At 41.7% G+C, this 24,724-nt stretch overlaps 1 protein-coding gene across 1 annotated transcript; it reads right to left on the bottom strand.

The window, feature by feature from the left end:
• Positions 1–339: 339 nt before the first annotated feature.
• On the bottom strand, positions 340–6,285 carry LOC306862735 (uncharacterized protein). Its single transcript, XM_079405679.1, has 3 exons — positions 6,249–6,285; positions 5,930–6,140; positions 340–3,094 (listed from the first exon to the last, which is right to left on the bottom strand). The coding sequence occupies exons 2-3, from the start codon at positions 6,066–6,068 to the stop codon at positions 1,218–1,220; spliced, it is 2,016 nt and encodes a 671-aa protein (XP_079261805.1). The 5' UTR covers positions 6,069–6,140; positions 6,249–6,285; the 3' UTR covers positions 340–1,217.
• Between the last annotated feature and the right edge of the window lie 18,439 nt (positions 6,286–24,724).

Here is a 24,724-nt window from a genome sequence, read left to right as displayed (position 1 = left end):
ACTATGATAACTTTTCTCAACACACTTAACTTTTGTTTCAAAGAAAAAAATAAATACAAGATGAATTACAGTCCTTAAGGGGGGCGTTTTCCCCACTCTACCTTAAGCTTCATGGTGAATACTTCTGCATCACTCTTGTCATCATAGTCTATAGTTACAATAAAAATGTATCTTGACTTTATCTAGTGGTTATTGTTGGGGAAACAGAAGTAGGGGTTTCCCCCCGCTCTACTCTAATAACAACATGTTGAGTCCAGCCCGGGATGGAATTAAACACCACATCAGCCTTTGGTTGTCTTGCTCATTATCATATTGATTTTAAAATAAAAGCAACAGCTTCAGTTAAATGTTGTTTATTAGCAACAAATCACACACTTGTGCATCACTTCTCCCCTCACAGCACACAATATGACAAGGCATGAATATTGTCGCGAAGCACAGTAGGCTATTGTTTGAATTATTGTCAAAATATAGGCCTATCTTTTATCTTATAGGCCTTATTTTTAAACATTTTCCTTATACCTACATTCAAAATGCATTTAATATTTAAAACACCAATCTTATAACATTATTCATGCAGTTATAATTGTTTGAAGTACCATACAATTATATCACCCTTGAGCTGCATTAAAACTGAAATTATAAAATTACTTTTTCCTGACTCAAATACAATCAGCAGAGAAAAGTTGTTGATAAAATATTAAAAGTAAAGATAATGTATTAATTAAAAGGTTAACATTTAATTAATAATTACTCGAGCAAATACAAAAATGAGCTAAGTAAAAGTAAAAACTAATGAGATGAACCCCTCTCACCAACTGACTTACAAGAAAGAATAGGTATCGGTAAAGTTTTAATGGTATTACCATTCTTACAATCTTGTTAATTAAACATATTGGACATAACAGGAAACAATTGAACATAATATGAAACCCATAAGTTACTAAAATGATATAATTTATATCATGAAGCAAAATTATATACAAGAATAAAAGTTTTGGACATTGTTCTTTAGGAAGGAACTCCATCTTTGAGTTGATCTGAATCTCAGTTGAATCTGCTGGTTTTGAAGATGAAGATGAACTTTATTCACTGCGAAAACTTTAGATGATGTTTCTTTGTCATGTCGCTTGTAATGTCTGGTTAGATCAGATTTATCCAGATGATATTTTGTTGCTTGATGCGTTACTGTGTCACATCTGGTGAAGATGATCTACTTACTGTGATTGTTTTTTTGTATGACTTTGTAGAGCAGATGAATGTTTGAAATGCTTCCCACGTGCAGTGCAGTGATACGGTTTCTCTCCAGTGTGAATCCTCTCATGTGTTTTCAGGATTCCTGACACACTGAATCTCTTGTCACAGTGTGAACACTTGTAAGGTTTTTCTCCAGTGTGGATCATCTCATGTGTTTTCAGACGTGATGCCACACTGAATCTCTTGCCGCAGTGTAAACACTTATATGGTTTTTCTCCAGTGTGAATCCTCTCATGCAGTTTTAAACGGGTCGCTGTAGTAAAAGTCTTTCCACACTCAAAGCACATGTACTCTCTCACACCAGTGTGTATTTTCTGATGTATTTTCAAACTTTGTAGATGTGAAAAACTCTTTCCACACAAACAACATGAATGTGGCTTCTCCTTTGTATGAACTTCTAGGTGTATCTTCAGGTTTGAAGCCCTCAAAAATGTTTTTCCACATTGATCACATGCATGCGGTTTCTCTCCAGTGTGGATATTCATATGCATCTTATGGTTTACTGCTTGTGAGAAACTCTTTCCGCACTGATCACAAGTGAACGGTTTCTCTCCAGTGTGAATGTTCATGTGTATCTTATGGTTTACTGCTTGTGAGAAACTCTTTCCGCACTGATCACAAGTGAATGGTTTTTCTCCAGTGTGGATCCTCTCATGTGTTTTCAGGTTTCCTGACCGACTGAATCTCTTGTCACAGTGTGAACACTTGTAAGGTTTTTCTCCAGTGTGGATCATCTCATGTGTTTTCAGACTTGATGACACACTGAAACTCTTGTCACAGTGTGAACACTTGTAAGATTTTTCTCCAGTGTGGATCCTCTCATGTGTTTTCAGATTTGCTGACACACTGAATCTCTTGTCACAGTGTGAACACTTGTAAGATTTTTCTCCAGTGTGGATCCTCTCATGTGTTTTAAGATTCGCTGACACACTGAATCTCTTGTCACAGTGTGAACACTTGTAAGGTTTTTCTCCAGTGTGGATCCTCTCATGTGTTTTCAGATTTGCTGACACACTGAATCTCTTGTCACAGTGTGGACACTTATAGGGTTTCTCTCCAGTGTGAATCCTTTCATGTGTGTTCAGGTCTCTTGACTGACTGAATCTCTTGTCACAGTGTGAACACTTGTAAGATTTTTCTCCAGTGTGGATTCTCTCATGTGTTTTCAGATTCGCTGACACACTGAATCTCTTGTCACAGTGTGAACACTTGTAAGGTTTTTCTCCAGTGTGGATCATCTCATGTGTTTTCAGATGTGATGACACACTGAATCTCTTGTCACAGTGTGAACACATGTAAGGTTTTTCTCCAGTGTGGATCCTCTCATGCTGTTTTAAACAGTATGCTGAAGGAAATGTCTTTTCACACTCAAAGCACATGTATTCTCTCACACCTGTGTGTCTTTTCTGATGTATTTTCAAACTTTGTAGACGTGGAAAACTCTTTCCACACAAACAACATGAATGTGGCTTCTCATTTGTATGAACTTTCATGTGTTTCTTAAGGTTAGATGATTGTGAGAAACTCTTCCCGCACTGATCACATGTGTACGGTTTCTCTCCAGTATGAACTCTCATGTGAAGCTCAAGACTTGTTTTGCGTGTGATATTCTTTCCACACAGATCACAAGTGAACAGTTTCCCTCCAGTATGAACTTTCATGTGATAATCAAGATGAAATTTGTCTCTGAAACTCTTTCCACACTGAGTGCACGTTAAAGATTTATTGGCGCTTCCTTTCTTTAAATCTTTCTGTTTGGGTTTTTCTCCACTTTTAACATGATTTTTCTCCTCTAATTCACTCAATTCTTTTTTCTCCTCATTATCTTCAATCAACTCTGAAATAAAAGTAAAAACAGTAAATTTTCATTAACTCATAAAACACAAACAAAAAAAATACAGAAAGGACATAAAAACTAACACTGATATAACAGCGGAAAGTAGACAATTGCATTACAAAATTTTGATCATATTGCTGTAACTTTATTATGTCCCTGAAACCTTCCATGAATGAGGTACACTGATCCTCAAATTATTAGTTTTCAATCAACAGAATAGAGCCCTGCATTTCGGCCCGGGCCCGACGGGCCCCACCTTTTTTATGCCTCTAGGGCCGGGCTTCGGGCCAATTTCCACGTCATAGTTCAGACGTGGGCCAGGCAGCGGGCCTGTTTTGGGTTTCTCATTTTTATATTGTAGACATCCATCGATTAGGGATGAAAAAAATTTCCGCGCTGGCGGAAACAACACGACACCGTGCCGTGACTGAGAGCAGCTCAATGGTGTTTAGTGTCCCGCAGCAGCAGCAGGTGCGCAAGTGACTTCAGCACAGCCGAAGAGTTCTGCGTTCAAATGCACACAATAGGCTAAGACTATGTCTGCGGGAAAAAGTAAGGAGATATTTGAATTATTTACTAATAAACTAATGTTTTCTGAGTCTGTGTGGCAAGGATGAAGTTGCTGATCCTGACTCGCCGTCCCCTCATTAGATGCGCCTTTAGAGAGAAATGCATCTTTATTGATTATGATTAAAATTATAATAAAAGAGTTTTTGTTTTCAATTTTTTTTCGTTAAGTGACAATTTAAGCTTTCTATAGATATATTTATCATGTCTGTGAGGCATGTATTCACTCAGCTTCCGTTCATTTTTGTGAAGCGCTCCTGTTCAAGACGGCAGAAAGCGCATCGTGTTTGTTTTCTTTGTTTTATAAAATAACTACCTTTTGTTGTGAGTGCACACAAATACAAGTAGACCCTTTACAGGTCCGAATGATGTATTACTCTTACCTTTATAAAAAAAAAAAAAAAAAAAAAAAGACAGAGTAGGCTATTTTAATTTGTTTCCACTGAAAAAAAGTTGTAACGAGTGAAATAAGATGTGGCTCCTTTAAGAGCTGAGCGTCATTCTGTGAGTAGTCTGCAGACGCATGTGCCACGAGAACCGCATGTGTGCGGGTCCGATGGTTTTATTTTCATTTACGTGGCTCATTTTAAGTTTTCCTTCAAATAAGTAATGCTGTTGTCAGAGGAATAAAGCTCAAGATGTGGAATGTGACCCGTGTGAGCTTCGATTGATTTTCTGCAACTTGAGTTAGGCGAGCTACATTCAACCTAACTCAGCGCGTTACAAAGTGTTTGTGCTGGTGCCTCCATGTCCTGCAGAGCGCGCTTTAGCTTCCACTCTCTGCACAAACTGAGATATAGGCTAGCGCACATTATTATTATAGCGCAGGTTTAACGTTTAAACATTGTTATATACTTTAACTGTTTTAGTATATCTATAGATTTTATTTTAGGCAAGTCGTGATGATATGAGAAGGCTAAATTGATCAAACATAGGCTATAATCAGCTCATGCAGCTGGCCGCTTGGTCGTTACATAAAAAACAAAACAAAAAAAAACCTATAGGCTATTTAACGAACAAAAATGCTCCAAACGTTTTTCTAAATTAAATTAATAAAAAAACTAAACGAAATAATAATTTTGCCATTACACACAAAACTTAACTATTTTAATAACCGAAACAGTAGTATAAACTCTTTTAGGAGAAGGGGGAAAAAAGACTGGCTCGGGTCGGTAATTGTGATAAGCTGTCAGACGTGGGCCGGGCTAGGGCCTGAGCATCTCGGGCCAGGGCCGGGCTAGGGCCTAAATTTGAGGCCCGTGCAGGGCTCTACAACAGAAACGGAAAAAAAAACGATAGGTGAGTGGAAAAATTGTCCAACGACACTGTCGAATCCAAAATATTAAAAGATGTTATCGGTACTGGCTAAATATTGAAATGTATTGTTATAAGCACAATCAATGTTTCGGTCCACTGACCATCATCCTTTATTCATATAATAATTTATAATCAATAACCATTTATGGAATTTATTGTTTGATTTTTTTTAGCATTTATAGCATTTTATGATTTTATTAATTCATTTATTATTTTATGATGTTTTTATATTTTGTATATCTTATTTTCCTTGTTTATGCATGTTCATTGTTAATCTGATGATTGTGAGGTTTAATTAACTGTTTTGTCTGAATGAATAAGAGATAAGAGGGAATGTTAATAGAAATTCAAGGTTTATGGGATGTTATTGTGTTTGGTAAAACACTGCTTGGATTTGTGCTGGTTATATGAAGTCTGAGCATTGAAACATATGCAACTAAGATTATTCAATAAACTTTGGTTCTTTTTATCATCTTCACTTCATCTCCTGCGTCTGGTCTTCTCTGGCTTTGCTCAGTCATCTTCTAGGTTCACAGAAGACTATTAATACAGTTTTGGTGTCAGACATTACTTGATGTTAATGGGTTTTAAAACTCTAGTCTACCACATCCAGTTTTCAAAAGTCTTGTGAACAAATGTTCTGTATGTGTTTTATGGCCTTATTTTAGTGACTTTTTTTCTCTAACCAAGCTTAAACGTTTTCTCAAAAACACATACATGTATGCTAGTAACACTGCATTCATGCTGCTCATGTATTATTGTAGCACAGTTTGTGCTGATTACAGTGTAATCAGACTTTACTCATTAATATGTTTTCAAGATACTGAATAAAAGCACAAATGCATGTCATAACTACTCCAGGGCCCCAAAACCCCCCTCAGACCCCAGAGGATTAATGCTTTGTGTGCATCACAAACAATCATTAAAGATGAATGAAGAGTAAACACCAACCTCCTTGTTCCTCGTGTTTTATTCTCCATGTTTCTGGTTCCTCGTGTTTTATTCTCCATGTTTCTGGTTCCTCGTGTTTTATTCTCCAGGTTTCTGGTTCAATCATGTTCTCCTCACTCTCTTCTTTAGCAAACACCATCTTCACAGCAGATCTCAGTTCAGATGATACTCCTCCAGATATTCCTGCTTTATTCAAAACATAGTCACGACTCTGAGGATGAGAATATTACAGGTATTTACTGACCTGATCCAAAAATTGTATTTTTATATTTACAGAAACAACATTTCTAACAAGATTGCATTAAAACAGCACCAAAACATAACAGAGAGCACGGTGAATCTAATCTTCTTCCTCTGAGGTTTAATGGTGTTTGGCAAACAAACGAGTGTTTTAGCGCCACCTGCTGGACTGGAGTGAAGCAGCGAGAGGAGGGAAATAATACGGGGAAAATTTACTTAGAGCATGTACAAGGTGGCTGATTTGTTTTATTAATTAATAAATAAACAATAAAACAAATAAATAAATGAAAAGGAATTAAATCAAATCAATGAAAAGGAATTAAAATGGTAGACTCTCGTGGTATTTGTTTAGCAGAATCGGGCCGAATGCGGCTGAGTGTCACTGTGTGCTGGCAGCAGCTTGCCAAATGTGAGCCAGTGAGCCAGGTCTGGCCCAGTAATGGTTTCCAGATTCGGCTAGGTTTTGGATCTGTGGATCTGGCCCGATTCTGGTTGAGAAATGACGCATTTAGCCACATTCAGCCCGATTGTGGGCCACAAGTGTCAGTCCTAAGATGTCCAAAATTCAGGTTTTACTCCTTGTGTGAATATTTGGTCCCCAGAATTAAGGTTAAACCTTTACACACAATCAATCAATTAAGCTGAATTACAAAATTGAAAAATATATATTTTTAAACAAAATGCTTTAGAGTCTTTTAATATGTCTATGAATTTTTTAGGCTGACCTCAAATGGACTTTGCTTATAATAAAAAAAAAATGTTCCCTTCTATGGAGCGAATTTTGTGCCAATATTCATCAAACAAATCCAGTGTTTTGCAAATAAACAATCTGCTTTGCAAAGAAAAACTCGACTTTCAAACAAATGCAAAGTGATTTTCAAATATAAAACTTTTTTTTTTAGAGAGAAAATGCAGAGGTATGGACAAATATATGTATTGTGTTACAACTGTGAGACTCATTTGCCTTTTTATGAGGAAACTTGGCTTGATTTTATCACAAATCGTGCAGGCAGATTTTCTCACAAATGCATGCAGGCTGATTTTATCACAAATGCGTGCGGGCAGATTTTCTCACAAATGCATGCAGGCTGATTTCATCACAAATGCGTGCAGGCTGATTTTATCACAAATGCGTGCAGGCTGATTTTATCACAAATGCGTGCAGGCTGATTTTCTCACACGTGCAATTGAGCAACTTTCTTTCTTTTCCAAAAACAGCTGACGGCGCTGTCGGTCAATTAACGCTAGTCTCCCGAAACCCGAAACACCTCTTTACCGTTTCAGACCAATACGAGTAGGGAGCAGGTGAGTTTCTGTCTTACTATATCTATAATTAACTATTTAGATGTTTTCATAAAGCGACCCTACTACAGTGTCAGTGAAATTCACAACAAGTGCTATAAAGCCTGCACGGGAAGTCGTGGCCTAATGGTTAGAGAGTCGGACTCGTAATCCAAAGGTTGCGGGTTCGAGTCTCGGGCCGGCAGTGAATGGGGAGTGAATGTCCAGCGCGCTCTCCACCCTCAATACCACAACTGAGGTGCCCTTGAGCAAGGCACCGAACCCCCAAGTTCTCCCCGGGTGCTGCAGCATAAAAAGGCTGCCCACTGCTCCGGGTGTATGTTCACGGTGTGTGTGTGTTCACTGCTGTGTGTGTGCACTTTGGATGGGTTAAATGCAGAGTACGAATTCCGAGTATGGGTCACCATACTTGGCTGAATGTCACTTCACTTCTAAAGTTGTTAAAATGATTGATTAGTTCAAAAATCAGCAGTGACATTCTCAAGACCCAGGCTTGAACTCGCGTCTCTGGTGTGATGGTTGAGAGATCTACCACTGAGCCACGGAAGTGGTGAAGTTGGACCCAAATGAAACACTTAAGGCATTACTCCAGGAAACGAAGATTTAATAAAAAAATCTTTGCAAGGATAACTCAACAAAAGTTCTTCTCGGATTGAGGAATTACAACATCAAAAACGATGGAAAACCAAAAGAGAAAATAAAAACTCCACGAGGGGAGAAAACACAGTCAGATAGCAAATACAATCAAAGTCAGGAACTCAGGATACCTTACTTGGGGTAGCAAGAGAGGCTTAGCGCGACCAGGCAGGAAACACAGGGCGAAGACTCAAAAACCGAGTGGGGAAACAAGGGAAAGATACACAACTTAAATACACTGGGGGAAAGCATGACACATGTGAGCTGGATAACGCTAAAGGAGAAGACAAGACAGGTTTTAGCAATGAGACATGAAACGTGGGGTTAATTCTAAGTGAACGGGGAAGAAACAAATGGTAGGAAACAGGGTTAACTTTCCTTGCTATGCGAAAAGGACCAATGTATTTCTGGGAGAGCTTCCTAGATTCGACCCGAAGGGGCAGGTTCTTGGTGGCTAACCAGACTCTTTGACCAGCTCGGAAATTAGGCGCCGTCCGACGTGACTTTCTCCAGGTCTGCCGACAGCGTTGGACGAAACGCCGGACCGAGGGAACGTCAACCTGTGACTCTTCCTCAGGGAACAATGGGGGGGGTATACCCGAACTGGCATTCAAAGGGGGATAGCCCAGTGGCCGATGACTGGAGGGTGTTGTGGGCATATTCTGCCCATATGATGTAGGTAGCCCAGGAGGTGGGGTTATTGGCTGGCATACACCGCAGAGGGGTCTCCAGATCCTGGTTAACCTGTTCCGTCTGGCCATTAGACTCAGGATGGAACCCAGACGATAGGCTGGCTGTGGCCCCAACCAGTTTGCAGAAGGCCCCCCAGAACCGGGATGAGAACTGGGGCCCTCGGTCGGAGACCATATCCAGGGGAATTCCAAACACCCGGAAGACATGGTTCATGAGGAGCTCTGCTGTCTCTTTGGCCGAAGGCAATTTGGGCAGGGGAATGAACTGTGCGGCCTTAGAAAACCGGTTCACAACCACCAGGATGACAGTGTTGCCTTGGGATGGTGGGAGTCCCGTGACAAAGTCAAGAGAAAGGTGCGACCATGGCCTACGGGGAACGGGTAAGGGATGGAGCAGTCCCTGAGGTCGCCGACGTGTAGTCTTTCCCTGGCTGCACACAGAGCAGGCCTCCACATAAACCTTAACGTCCTCCTTGATGGACGGCCACCAAAACCGCCGCTGGAGGAAGTCAAGAGTGCGGGTAATTCCCGGGTGGCACGTCAAGGGAGACTCATCACCCCACTGCAAGACCCGGGCACGGGCTGATCGAGGAACGTATAGGCGTCCCGCTGGACCACCTCCTGGGTCTGGCTCTTGGGCTTGAGCCTCTCGTACCACCCTTTCCAGTTCCCACTGAAGGGGTGCGGCAATCCTAGACCTTGGGATGACTGATGCCAAAGGCTTTTCCTGTGTCTCGGGAGAGTAGGCTCGGGACAGGGCATCCGGCTTGACATTTTTGGTGCCGGGTCTGTAAGACAGGAGAAACTGGAATCGATTAAAAAACAAGGACCATCGGGCCTGCCGAGGGTTCAGCCGCTTAGCCTGCTGGAGATATTCCAGGTTATTGTGGTCCGTGAGAACCTGGAAAAGGTGCTGAGCCCCTTCAAGCCAATGGCGCCACTCCTCCAAGGCGAGTTTAACCGCGAGCAGCTCTCGATTCCCCACATGGTAGTTGCGCTCCGCATCCGAAAGGCGACGAGACATGAAGGCGCAAGGGTGTACTTTTCCATCCTCACCCCTTTGTGACAGGATGGCTCCTACGCCCGCCTCCGAGGCGTCCACCTCCACCACGAAAGGTCTTTCTGGGTCAGGGATCGAGAAAATGGGAGCAGACGTGAAGCGGCGCTTGAGCTCCTCGAAGGCCCTCGCTGCCGCCGGACCCCAGTGAATCTTGATTCCTCCCCCCTTGGTCAGTGCCGTCAAGGGGGCCACCACAGAGCTGAAGTTAGTAATGAACCTCCTATAGAAGTTCGCAAAGCCGATGAAACGTTGAACCTCCTTAACTGTGGTGGGAATAGGCCAGTTGAGGACAGCCTCAACCTTCTTAGGGTCCATCTCCACGTGGCCAGGAGTGATGATGAACCCGAGAAACTGAGCCCGGGTAACATGAAACTCACATTTCTCGGGCTTCACGTAGAGATGATTGTCAAGGAGTCTCTGAAGGACCCTGCTGACGTGCCCCTCGTGCTCCTTCAATGACCCCGAGAAAATGAGAATGTCGTCAAGATATACAAAGACGAACTGATTAAGCATGTCCCGAAGAACGTCATTTATCAGTGCTTGGAACACAGCAGGGGCATTGGTGAGCCCGAACGGCATCACCAGATACTCATAGTGGCCCGTGGGGGTGTTGAAGGCCGTCTTCCAATCATCCCCCTGTCGGATCCGCACGAGATGGTAAGCGTTGCGTAGATCCAGTTTAGTAAAAATGAAAGCCCCTTGTAGTAGCTCGAAAGCAGTGGCCATGAGAGGAAGGGGATATCGATTCCGAACCGTGATCTTGTTGAGGCCCCGGTAATCAATACATGGCCTAAGACCCCCGTCTTTCTTTCCCACAAAGAAGAAGCCTGCCCTAGCCGGGGATGTAGAGGTGCGGATTATGCCGGCTGCTACGGATTCCTTAATGTAGGTATCCATTGCTGTGCGCTCGGGGGAAGACAAGGAGAAGATCCGACCCCTGGGAGGGCAAGAGCCAGGGAGTAGCTCAATGGCACAGTCGTAGGGGCGGTGAGGTGGTAAGGAGGTGGCCCGGGACTTGCTGAACACAACTTTGAACTCATGATAGGAACTGGGGACTCGAGACAGGTCGACAGACTCTTGAAACTCGGAACTAGGGGCTGAGTGACTCAGGCAGGTGAGATGGCAAGTGGAATCCCAACTCTGAATGGTGCCGGCAGACCAGTCGATAGTCCTGGGTGGCCCAGGATAACAGGGTACTCGGGAGAGTCAATCAGATACAAGGTCTCCTCCTGCTGGTGTTGATGGATGGTAAGTTGCAGGGACTGAGTGGCCTCTGTTATTCTGTCCGGTTCCAGAGGTCTACCATCCAACGCCGTAACTGCCTGGGGATGAGGAAGAATTTGGGTAGGGATTCCAAGTTCCTTAGCCAAGGATAGATCCAGGAAGTTGCCTGCGGCACCGGAAATGATCATGGCCTGAACCAGATGCTGGTGGCAGGACAGAGTGGCTGGAACCGCTAGAACGGCGTTAGTAGGAGGAGCTCCAATTTTCCCCATCACGGCCCTCCTGTAGCCGGGTGGGGATAAGCGTTTCCCGAGAGCTCGGAACAAGTGGAGCGAAAGTGGCCGGAAGCACCGCAGTAGAGGCAACGTCGCTCCCTCATGCGACGTTCCCTCTCGCTGGGAGAGAGCCTGGAACGACCCAACTGCATGTCCTCTGGGGAGTCATGGAGCTTTTCAGGGACCGGAGAAGCCCTGGATGCAGGAATACCAACTGGGGAAACAGATCTGCTCACATGAAACTGGGACTGAGGCGCTTTACGTCGAGCCACCCTCCACTCTCTCAGGCGATTGTCCAGGCAGATGGCCATCGCAATGAGGGACTCAAGATCAGTAGCTGGTTCTCGGATGGCTAACTCATCTTGAAGGGGCTCGAACAGCCCTCCCTGAAAGCAGACCATCAACGCCTCATTGTTCCATCCACTTCCTGCCGCGATGGTCCGAAACTCAATAGCGAAATCTGCTGTGCTGCGGGAGCCTTGACTGAGAGTAAGCAGGCGCTTGGAAGCTTCCCTACCACTGACTGGATGATCAAATACTCGCTTGAACTCTTCTTTAAAGGCCACGTAGGACTCACAACAGGCATCTTGGGATTGCCACACCGCGGAGGCCCAGGAGAGCGCCTTGTCTGAAAGAAGGGTAATTATGTAAGCAATATTGGAGCGATCTGTAGGAAAGCTTGAGGGCTGGAGCTCGAAGGTCAGGGAACACTGGGTGAGAAACCCCTGGCAGGAATTTGGATCCCCAGCAAAGGACTTGGGAGGTGGTAATCGAGGCTCTGCAACTGAAGTAGGCCTGTTGACACTCGGAGCTGAAGCAGAGGGAGGTGAAGCGCCCGGGAGCCGTTCAAAGAGCTGGCGGATGGAATCCATCACATCAGACAGGAGTTGAGAGTGTTTGGTCATTAGCTCCTCCTGATGGCTGAGAACGGCTTTATGGCGCTGGAATGATGACTTGTGTTGGGCAATCACCATCAACAGGTCCTTGGAGGTGATTGTTTCTGGGTCCATGTGTGACTCGGTTTTTCTGTCAAGACCCGGGCTTGAACTCGGGTCTCTGGTGTGATGTTGAGAGATCTACCACTGAGCCACGGAAGTGGTGAAGTTGGACCCAAATGAAACACTTAAGGCATTACTCCAGGAAACGAAGATTTAATAAAAAAATATTTGCAAGGATAACTCAACAAAAGATCTTCTCGGAACAACATCAAAAACGATGGAAAACCAAAAGAGAAAATAAAAACTCCACGAGGGGAGAAAACACAGTCAGATAGCAAATACAATCAAAGTCAGGAACTCATGATACCTTACTTGGGGTAGCAAGAGAGGCTTAGCGCGACACAGGGCGAAGACTCAAAAACCAAGTGGGGAAACAAGGGAAAGATACACAACTTAAATACACTGGGGGAAAACAAGACACAGGTGAGCTGGATAACGCTAACAAGGCCACACGAAGAAGAAATAAGGAAAAGGAGAACACAGGGGATCTCTAGAGGCACGGAGACAAACTACAGGAGGAAAGATGCTGACAGACATGGCTAAACATTTAATTAGGCAGTCTTTCCCTTTAAAATCTGATCCATTCTCTGTACCTCTTATCCTGTTGGATCGCGGGATATAGAATATTTATATATATTGATACAATTGTTCAACATTCAAAACAATGCAGGGGTATAACAATATATTGTGATACAATGTAATGTATAATGTATACATGTATATATAATGGATAGCAACAATATTGTGGATGAAAAGCTTCAATGCTTAATCTCACCATTACTAATATTTTCTCTAATATATCACTTTAACTCAAACAACTTGTTTTCATAATCTTAGGAAGTCAAACTCAATCGAAAATAAAAGTAGGTTAATCATACAACCCTAAAATAGAAGAGAAACCTCACTTCAGGATTGCAAAACAATGAAAATGCCTCAGTGAAGAATGTCTTGATATTATCACATGTAAAAAAGGTTGGCAAGATACAGTTGATATTTATTTACCAATGATAAATTGTAAGTGTATTTCCTTAATTTCCCCAGCTCCAAAAGCAGAACAGCTAACATTAGAGTTTATCGATATTACAGTCTTTTGTAATTTAGCCACAGGGCTCAGGTACCCATCCATACGTACAAGAGAAGAAAATAAGGATCGATTACAAAGCTACATGACAGTATATCTTGCATCTGATTTACTAAATACATCTTAAGTGGAAGAATGACTCAGTCATTTTAAAAACAACAATAAAGAACACATTAAAGTGTTATAGTCACTTCATCAGCTTCCTGAACAAGAACAGTTTGGAGAAAGCTTCTACTTTCCTTCATGAAAGAGTAAGTAAACTACAAGTGACACATACTGTATGCGATATAGTATGAAATGAAACTGTATGAAAGTATACTGTATGAAACTCGTAAGAAAGCACAATGCTATAATTTATATCAGGGATGGGCAACTTCGGTCCTGGAGGGCCGGTGTCCTGCAGAGTTTAGCTCCATCCCTAATCAAACACACCTGTCTGTAATTTTCTAGTGATCTTGAAGACATTGATTAGCTTCTTCAGGTGTGTTTGATTAGGGTTGGAGCTAAACTCTGCAGGACACTGGCCCTCCAGGACCGAAGTTGCCCATCCCTGATTTATATCATGAAGCAAAATGATACACAATAATAAAATGTTTTGAACATTGTTCTTTGGGAAGGAACTCCGTCTTTGAGTTGATCTGAATCTCAGTTGAATCTGCTGGTTTTGAAGATGAAGATGAACTTTATTCACTGTGAAAACTTTAGATGATGTTTCTTTGTCATGTCGCTTGTAACGTCTGGTTAGAACAGATTTATCCAGATGATATTTTAATGCTTGATGCATTATTGTGTTGCATCTAGTGATGATGCAGCATCATATCTGAAAGAGCTGGATCTGAATATGATTTACTTACGGTGATTGTTCTTTGTATGACTCTGTAGGGAAGTTAATTGTTTGAAACACTTCCCACATGCAGTGTAGTGATACAGTTTCTCTCCAGTGTGAATCCTCTCATGCCTTTTCAGATTTATATACTGACAGAATCTCGTCACATTGTGAACACTTGTAAGGTTTCTCTCCAGTGTGGATAATCTGGTGCTGTTTTAAACACTTTGCTGAAGTAAAAGTCTTCTCACACCCATGCACTCTCTCACACTAGTATGCATTTTCTGATGTACTTTCAAACTTTGAAGTAATGAATAACTTTCCACACAAATGACAGGAATGTGGCTTCTCCTTCTCCCAAAAATTGTTTTGCCGCACTGATCACATGTGTACAGCTTCTCTCTAGTGTGGATGTTCATGTGTGTCTTAAGGTTTGCTGAGAGTGTGAAACACTTCCCACATTGCTCACAAGTGAACTGTTTCTCTCATGAATGAAAATATCATGTGATGGTCAATACTTCTTTTGCGTGTGAAACTCTTTCCAGACTGAGTGCAGGTTAAAGATTTCTTGGCTCTTCTTTTCTTTAAATCTTTCTCTTTGGTTTGAGCGCAACTCATGATTTTTCTCCTCAACTTCACTCAATTCTTCGTTCTCCTCACTTTCTTCTATAAAATAAAAGCAGAAACAGTTTATTTGTCAGTAACTTAAAAAACAAACAACGAAACAAAATAACAATAAACACACAGAAATGTGAAAATACAAAAAAGTGAACCCTGTTGTAACAATTTAAAGACAATTTATATTCACAATTGTGTTCCTTTTGATGCAATTGTATAAATTATACATCCCTGAAACTTTTTATGAATCATTTATAAAATATTATAGACACAAACCCCATGTTTCTATATAGAGAACTATTAAATATGATTGCTCAACTACAAACTTATTTAACATACATTTTGTTGAAAAAAAGTGTCCTTTATTATTTGCTCCAGCTATATTACTCAGCAGCTTTTATGACTGTTTCAGTTACAACAAACTAAATCTAAAACTTCTTGAAATGCTATAACCGTCAGTGTTATCAAAGCTTTATAAGCCTAATGTACCACAAACAGTCATTAAAGATGAATGAAGAATAAAGTCCAACCTCCTTGTTCCTTGTGTTTTGTTCTCCAGGTTTCGGGTTCCTCCTGTTTTATTCTCCAGGTTTCTGGTTCCTCGTGTTTTGTTCTCCAGGTTTCTGGTTCCTCGTGTTTTATTCTCCAGGTTTCTGGTTCCTCGTGTTTTATTCTCCATGTTTCTGGTTCCTCGTGTTTTATTCTCCAGGTTTCGGGTTCCTCCTGTTTTATTCTCCAGGTTTCTGGTTCCTCGTGTTTTATTCTCCATGTTTCTGGTTCCTCGTGTTTTATTCTCCAGGTTTCGGGTTCCTCCTGTTTTATTCTCCAGGTTTCTGGTTCCTCGTGTTTTATTCTCCAGGTTTCTGGTTCCTCGTGTTTTATTCTCCAGGTTTCTGGTTCCTCGTGTTTTATTCTCCAGGTTTCTAGTTCCTCGTGTTTTATTCTCCATGTTTCTGGTTCCTCGTGTTTTATTCTCCATGTTAATACTTGGTTGCAAATCCTTTGCAGTCAATTACAGCCTGAAGTCTGGAATGTATAGACATCACCAGACGCTGGGTTTCATCCCTGGTGATGCTCTGCCAGGCCTCTACTGCAACCGTCTTCAGTTCCTGCTTGTTCTTGGGGCATTTTCCCTTCAGTTTTGTCTTCAGCAAGTGAAATGCATGCTCAATCGGATTCAGGTCAGGTGATTGACTTGGCCATTGCATAACAGTCCACTTCTTTCCCTTCAAAAACTCTTTGGTTGCTTTTGCAGTATGCTTTGGGTCATTGTCCATCTGCACTGTGAAGCGCCGTCCAGTGAGTTCTGAAGCATTTGGCTGAATATGAGCAGATAATATTGCCCGAAACACTTCAGAAATCATCCTGCTGCTTTTGTCAGCAGTCACATCATCAATAAATACAAGAGAACCAGTTCCACTGGCAGCCATACATGCCCACGCCATGACACTACCACCACCATGCTTCACTGATGAGGTGGTATGCTTAGGATCATGAGCAGTTCCTTTCCTTCTCCATACTCTTCTCTTCCCATCACTCTGGTACAAGTTGATCTTGGTCTCATCTGTCCATAGGATGTTGTTCCAGAACTGTGAAGGCTTTTTTAGATGTTGTTTGGCAAACTCTAATCTGGCCTTCCTGTTTTTGAGGCTCACCAATGGTTTACATCTTGTGGTGAACCCTCTGTATTCACTCGGGTTTTTTCACTCGGGTGAAGTCTTCTCTTGATTGTTGACTTTGACACACATACAGCTACCTCCTGGAGAGTGTTCTTGATCTGGCCAACTGTTGTGAAGGGTGTTTTCTTCACCAGGGAAAGAATTCTTCAGTCATCCACCACAGTTGTTTTCCGTGGTCTTCCGGGTCTTTTGGTGTTGCTGAGCTCACCGGTGCGTTCCTTCTTTTTAAGAATGTTCCAAACAGTTGTTTTGGCCACGCCTAATGTTTTTGCTATCTCTCTGATGGGGTTGTTTTGTTTTTTCAGCCTAATGATGGCTTGCTTCACTGATAGTGACAGCTCTTTGGGTCTCATCTTGACAGTTGACAGCAACAGATTCCAAATGCAAATAGCACACTTGAAATGAACTCTGGACCTTTTATCTGCTCATTGTAATTGGGATAATGAGGGAATAACACACACCTGGCCATGGAACAGCTGAGAAGCCAATTGTACCATTACCTTTGCTCAAATTAAAGCTGACAGTCTGCAGTTAAAGCACATCTTGTTCGTTTCATTTGAAATCCATTGTGGTGGTGTATAGAGCCAAAAATGTTAGAATTGTGTCGATGTCCCAATATTTATGGACCTGACTGTATAACATATTACATGCACGCACAGTTTTATGGCAGCTTTAATCGCCTTTTTAACTTCATGACTTAAATGATCACGACATTGCATGCTCGTAGTTTCTTTCCCGATTTGGTATGAAATAATACAGGCTACAGCTCGCCGGCACCTCTGTGCGTGTATTGAAGAGCAAGCGCTGCGAGCTCAGCACAGTTTCCACGCTGTTTGACTCGCACCTGACACTGAAGTAAAGTTGACACACGCGTGTGAAACGTCTCCAGATTGATGTGATCGTAAAGATGTGCTGCGACTGAATAAATGCACTTCTTGTCAAAAAAAAAGAAACAGAAGTAGCAGTTATGAGTGGGGTGGCCAAGGCCCCGCTCCTGCGTTAAATAATTTTAACATGTTAAACTGAAAAAATAATTGCCTGCGTTAATGCACCCATTTTGACAGCAATAAAACTAGCTTCATGAATTCTTTTTTTAAACACTTGAATGTGGGTTAGTTTCATAAGTAAAAAAATAAAGAAATAAACAACATTTTGAACAAAAAGCTGAAAAAAACTATGAATTGGATTCAGAATGATAATCAAAACATAGATGGAGTCGATCAACACCCCAAAGCTTGACAGCCATTATTACCTCTTCAACATTTTATTCCATAACCTTACACAGTTTTGATGCTGTTTTATGTCTGACAATCGTGTTAGTGAACGTGGAAGCATTTGTTGTTTTGTTTTCTTCACTTGTATATATATATATATTGTGTGTATATATATATATATATATATATACAAATAATTTGGAAATTCTGTACAGAAGATGTATACTAGCACCTCCTACCGTATAACAATAGAAACAGAGATTCTAGGAGCACAAGTATAGCTCAAATATATTTAGACTTTTTCTAAGTATAAGTCAAGTATTTTAAGGAAACAGATTAACGTGGTTTAACGTACCTTAACAATGACTGGGGAAAAACAAACTTCTGTCAAATTTTACTTATAATAAACACATGCTGTCAAAAGAACAAGCTCTCATTCAGTGTATAAAGTGAATAACATGTTAAGCGTTTTCTCCCCCATAGAAGTCCGTTATAAGAAACAGTTGAACGTGAATGCATCGACAAACTGAGAACATTTTTGTTCAGTTTCATTTTGTAATAAGCATGAAAGTAAAGACAGGTACATTTTCTCCAGTCTCTGCTCATTATCTCTAATGATCATGCTCTCCCGGAGAGCACTATGTTAATGATCTACTGGAGCCACACGAACAGGGTCAATTGATTTGTCTGCGCGTTTGGATCATAACATGTTAGGGTTACGGTTACGATCAGCAGACGGTCCTATACAAAGTAAAACAAACTTTCACTTTGAAATAAAGGTCGTGATCCTGAAAATGAACATTGTGAAGCATCCCGGAGCACATCGTTTCTGACGAGTGAGTATTTTGTTTAATTGTTTCCTTAGGAAAATGTAGCATGGTTCACTATAGTAAATGTGCAGTGACCCTGGTTTTGGGGCAGACTGAGCACAGTTTTACTAATACTATTGTTGTATGGTGGTTGGTGATTATTATTTTAAGTAGCCATATGTTAGTATTTTTATTATTTGCCTATATATGGGTTATGTATGTGTGCTACTGGTATTGTACTCTGCACAATATATGCTAACAATCATTTACTTTTTCTTATAGGAATGTGGCTGCATTACTAGTTCTGTGTGCTTCAAAGCAGTGCATGGTGAAAGACAGGACACATGACAGACATGTGATGTTCAGAGGAACTCTTTCCAAAAATGACACAAGGATGTGCAACAATGTGCTCAACAATAAGCCTCTGACACTCATTATTTATATTTTGATGTGCACTATTTACTTAAATTGCATCCAAAAGGTGGTGATGTCTTTCTTTTTAAAAGTGTAAAGTCTGATGATTGTAACATGGACTTTTAGTATGACCAAATGACATGGAAACAAAGGGGTTCTAATTATCACAATATAAAAAAAAATATGGAGGAAAGGTTCTGAAACGTTACTATCACATCAGAACTCCCCAATGTGTTAAAGAGTCAGAAAAGGATTTCAGAAAGAGCATTTACTCTCTAGTAAGGGATGACAAACAGTTGGCTGCAGATTTCTCTTTAATACACTACATGGGGGATGAAACTGCATATGTTCCACATAAGCATGGAAACGCCAAAACAAATAGAACATTTATTCCCACCAAAAAACAGGTGTTCTCTGACATACTCCTCCATGACCAAGGGCAAGCTCCTTCTAACATTTATAAGGCTGTCCTGGCTAAAGCAAGCACCAATGATCAGGAGCAAATGCCAGTAAACTGCCCACGGAACCTGAAGCAGGTCCAGAACACCGTGTATGCCCAGAGGTGTAAACACAGAATTTCACACGATGAAATATTTAGTCTCCATCAATTGGCATACCAGCTGCCAGGTTTTATTTGGCATATTACAACTTTTCCGGACCTTCTTGCAGGATGCCAGACATTGTTGATTTAGCATGTGCCAATTTGGAAGAATCTGTGAAATTTGGATACCCTCGAATCATCAGCTATGACACAACATTTGGGATGGGGGATTATTATTTGTCTATTCTAGCCATGAGAAACACTGCACTGGTCAACGACCCAGTGTTTCCAGTTGGCTTCATGCTACATGAATGGAAATTTATGCAAAATCATGAGCAGTTTTTGACTGATATTTTAGGATAGCTTGGAATGGACTCAACAACAAAAAAATTAAAAAATACTGTTTACAGTTGACAGGGAAAAGGGAATTGTGGCTGCCTTGAAAAAAAACTTTACCACACTAAGCATAGTGTTTTGCCACATCTTGCGAGACGTTGAACACTGGGTAAAGGGACATGGGGGAAAAGGGATGATGTAAAGGTACTGAAAGACCATGTTGAACAGCTGATTTATTCCACCTCTCCAGGTTAATTTGAGGCCAGTTACCATGCATTTGCCCAAGGATGGTCAGAGGAATTCCTCTGCTACTTTGACCAGCATCTAAAATCAGATATTTTTGAAAACAAAGCTGCATTTTACACAAAACAGTTTACAGCATTCAAAGACAAACCCCCAACAAACAACATAAGTGAGAGCATGAACAAAATTATTAAAAACAAAATGAATGGCGGGGACTTCCAGTGGACGCCATGGTTCTTTACATGCAGTCTTATTTCCTCTTAGAGCGAAATGTGGCTTGGGCAATTATGCGGACAAGCACAATCTATGTTCAGCAGTAAAAGCTTTACAAATGCCCTCTTTTCTTCCTTTGGAAAATATTATCAGGAGGGTCAAGTCCACCATAGAAAATGAGCCATGTAAAGTTGAAAGACCTGTCATCGCAGACATCCTTGGTAAAAACAGTCACTGAAATGGGTCTTGTAAGCCTGAATAAATCATTGAGAGTTTTTGTTGTAAAAAGTCCCTCAGATGAAACGGTTTATGTTGTACGGAATACCACAAATGGTGCATTATGCTCAATTGTGCCAGCACTGGAAAGACTGAATCTAGTAATACATATATTTAACTATTCAAAATCTGTACTGGTCCATTTCAGGTAACTTTATTTAATTTTTTGCACAGTTTTTAAGTGGAAGATGGATGCATTTTTTCTCAGTCCTGTTACCAAAAAAAGCATGTTTAAAAATATGTTAACAAATTCCTTCATTTCTCCCTCAGGCAGGTGTTTATTTTAAAGAAATTATTGGTTTCATGGTCAAAAAATATTTTTATCATACAAAATCACTAATTATCTAAACAAGGTGTATTTTTCTAAAGTACACAATTGTTTTAATTTTAAAGGCGACTCAAACCTCAAGCGTATCAATTTTCTATGATGCAATTTATTAAACAATGGGATAAATTGTGGACCAAACTTAATAAAAAAAAAATTGTGGTTTAACTTTTTTTTTTGTAAGAAAAAACTATTTAGTGACAGAAATGAAATGGGTAACAGGAAGGAGTATCCATTATATTAGTATACAGGTTTACACATATGAGGTGTTAATGCCCGCACTAGTACATCATTGCATCATAGAAATTGTATCATAGAAAATTGAGACAAAGATGGCGGCGCGAACACATCGCGAGGCTCAGCGTCTTACCAGATTTTGGAAAATAGTGTTAATTTACCTGGTTATTTCATTCGTGTTCGCGCGATCCAGTTATGCGAACTACAGCTATAGTAAACAGTCACTTTTGGACATCAACAAACGGTGTTCCAACATAGTTTTAGATAATCCTTTCGACTTCAGCGAACTCCCGCCGGAGCTACTGAGATCAACGCGGACAAGCGGATCACTCGTATCGTCCGGAAGTGCTCGGCGTCGGCGTCGAGACCGTAAACAAAGACGGGAAAAGCGTGGAGGGCTGCGTGCTAAGCTAAGGCTAAACCCACATCGACCAGCTCTGCCCAGCATCTTCCTTGCCAATGTACGGTCTCTGATGAACAAGATGGATGAACTAAAGATCTGGACCCTCACACAGGAATGGCTTATGGACTGTAATGTTATGTTCTTCACTGAAACATGACTCTGCAACGATGTCCCAAACAGCGTGGTGCATATGGATGGACGCTCTCTCTTCAGGGCTGACAGAGTAGCAGCAACCTCTGGTAAAAACAAGGGTGGTGGAGTATGCATTTATGTAAATAAATCATGGTGTAAAGACTCTGTCATTGTTGATACCTACTGCTCTGCTGATCTGGAGTTCCTGGTTATCAAGTGCAGGCCATTTTATCTACCACGTGAGTTCACTTGCATTGTTGCTGCTGCAGTTTATGTACCTCCAGACGCTAATGCTAACGTGGCTATGAAAGAACTTTGTGCTGCTATTAGCAAATTACAAACCCTGCACCCGGATGGAGCATTTATTGTTGCTGGGGACTTCAATCACTGCACTTTTAGATCTGTTCTCCCAAAATTTCATCAAAATGTCTCCTGCACTACAAGGGGACATAAAACATTGGACCACGTTTATACTAATGTGAGTGATACCTACAAAGTCACACCCCTCCCCCACCTGTGTCAGTCTGATCACCTCTCTTTGTTCCTCAAGTATACCCTGGTCATCAAATGTGTGAAACCTACAACAAGGACTGTTAAAATCTGTCTGGAAGGTGCTGACTCCACTCTTCAACATCAATTCCAGCACACAGACTGGAGTGAGTTTGCTGCCCAGGCCACCACAAACTCTCAGATCAACATTAACATTTACACCAACTCTGTCATGGAGCACATCAACAGATGTGTGAGCAGAGTGACTACACACAAAAAAAATAAAAATCTTCCCCAATCAGAAGCCCTGGATGAACAGAGAGGTTCGCCTCCTGCTCAAAGCAAGAGATGCAGCCTTCAGGTCTGGAGACCAGGAGGCTTACAACTCAGCCAGAGCCAACCTGAGGAAGGGTATCCGCCAGGCCAAACTCATACACAAACAGAAGCTTGAAGAACACTTAAATTCTTCAGACCCCCGGCGTATGTGGCAAGGCAAACAATCTATCACAGATTACAAACCACCTAACTCTGTGCCCCCCTCCAGCTCTGCCTCCCTCCCAGACGAGCTCAATCACTTTTATGCTCGTTTTGATCAAAATAATGAGATCTCACTCAAAGCTGAGCATCAACCCAGTGAACTGCCTCTCACTCTCTCCACATCAGATGTTTACTCCACTCTGCGTAAGGTGAATGCACGGAAGGCAGCTGGCCCTGACGGAATACCTGGTCGTGTGCTTAAAGCCTGTGCGGAGCAGCTAGCTGAGGTCTTCACGGACATTTTCAATTTGTCCCTGGCCCAAACAACTGTCCCCACTATCTTCAAAACCTCCACCATCGTACCAGTACCAAAAACACTCCACTGCCTCGGTCCCTAACGACTTCCGTCCTGTTGCACTCACCCCCATCATTGCCAAGTGTTTTGAGAAACTGTTTGCATCCCACTTAAAATCCTGTCTCCCTGCTACACTGGACCCATTCCAATTTGCCTATCGCCACAATAGGTCAACAGAGGACGCCATCTCAACAGCACTTCACTCTGCCCTCACCCACCTGGACAGTCAAAACACACATGTGAGAATGCTGTTCATAGATTTCAGTTCTGCATTTAATACCGTAATCCCCTCCAAGCTGATCTCCAAGCTCAGCCAGCTTGGAATCAGCACACCCATCTGCAATTGGATTCTAGATTTTCTGACTAACAGACCTCAGTCCGTTAAGTTAGATAACCTCTCCTCCTCCATCATCACCCTGAACACCGGTGTGCCACAGGGCTGCGTACTGAGCCCTCTCCTGTACTCCCTCTTCACCCATGACTGTGTTCCTGTTTATGGCTCCAACACCATAATCAAATTTGCAGATGACACCACGGTGGTAGGTCTGATCAAGGATGACGATGAGTCAGCCTACAGGGATGAGGTGCAGCACCTGGCTGTGTGGTGTGCCACCAATAATCTACAACTAAACACCCAGAAGGCAAAGGAGATCATTGTGGACTTCAGGCGGACTAGGAGTCATGCACACACACCCATCTACATCAACGGAGCTGTAGTGGAGCGTGTGTCGAGTTTCAAGTTCCTTGGCATCCACATCTCTGATGACCTCACCTGGTCCCATAACACCTCCACTCTGGTCAAAAAGGCACAGCAGCGCCTTTACTTCTTAAGGAGCCTTAAGAAAGTTCACCTGAATCCCAGGATCCTTGTGTAATTCTACCGCTGTAATTGCTCCGCATCTGACCGCAAAGCACTCCAGCGGGTGGTGAAAACTGCTCAACGGATCACCGGCACCCAGTTAACTTCCATTGAGAACATTTATTATAAGCGCTGTCTGGGCAGGGCAAGAAACATCATCAAGGATGCCTCTCACCCTAACCATGGACTTTTCACCCTCCTTCCATCCGGCAGGCGTTACAGGTGCTTACGCTCTCGCACTAGTAGGCTCAGGAAGAGCTTCTTCCCCGAAGCTGTGACACTTCTGAACGCCACACCACTAATCTAACTCCTGCACCTGCTTATTACTGCACTGGTCACAGTACTTTACACACATGCATTTGCACTATTCATATTTTGCACAGACTGCACATTGTTAAAGTTATTACACTATAAACTGTCTAAAGTTGTTACTGTACAAAGCACAGTAAACTATTTCTATAAAATATTGCACTACTGCTATTTTGCATAGAATACATTGTTCTATCAATACTTTGCACACTCATCCAGCTGTATTTATTTATTACCACTGTTCTCACGTTTCTGCTGTTCATAATGTGTATATATAATCTGTAATCTATATAATCTACATTGCTCTGTTCATAATGTACATACACTGTTCATAATGTACATACAATCCCTACATTGCATTCCTATTTATATTCTGTATATACTCTGCTCAATACTGTATATAGCAATTCCACTGTACATTCTGTAAATCATATCTTCATTTACTCTGCACTTATATGTATATAAAACACTATATTCTTGCACTTCTGGTTAGATGCTAACTGCATTTAATTTGCTATGTACTTGTACTCTG

Source organism: Barbus barbus (genome assembly GCF_936440315.1).
Source record: "Barbus barbus genome assembly, chromosome: 4".
NCBI classification, from domain to species: Eukaryota; Metazoa; Chordata; class Actinopteri; order Cypriniformes; family Cyprinidae; genus Barbus; species Barbus barbus.
Note: the sequence above shows the minus strand (reverse complement) of the source record. Positions and strands in the feature narration are given on the sequence as shown.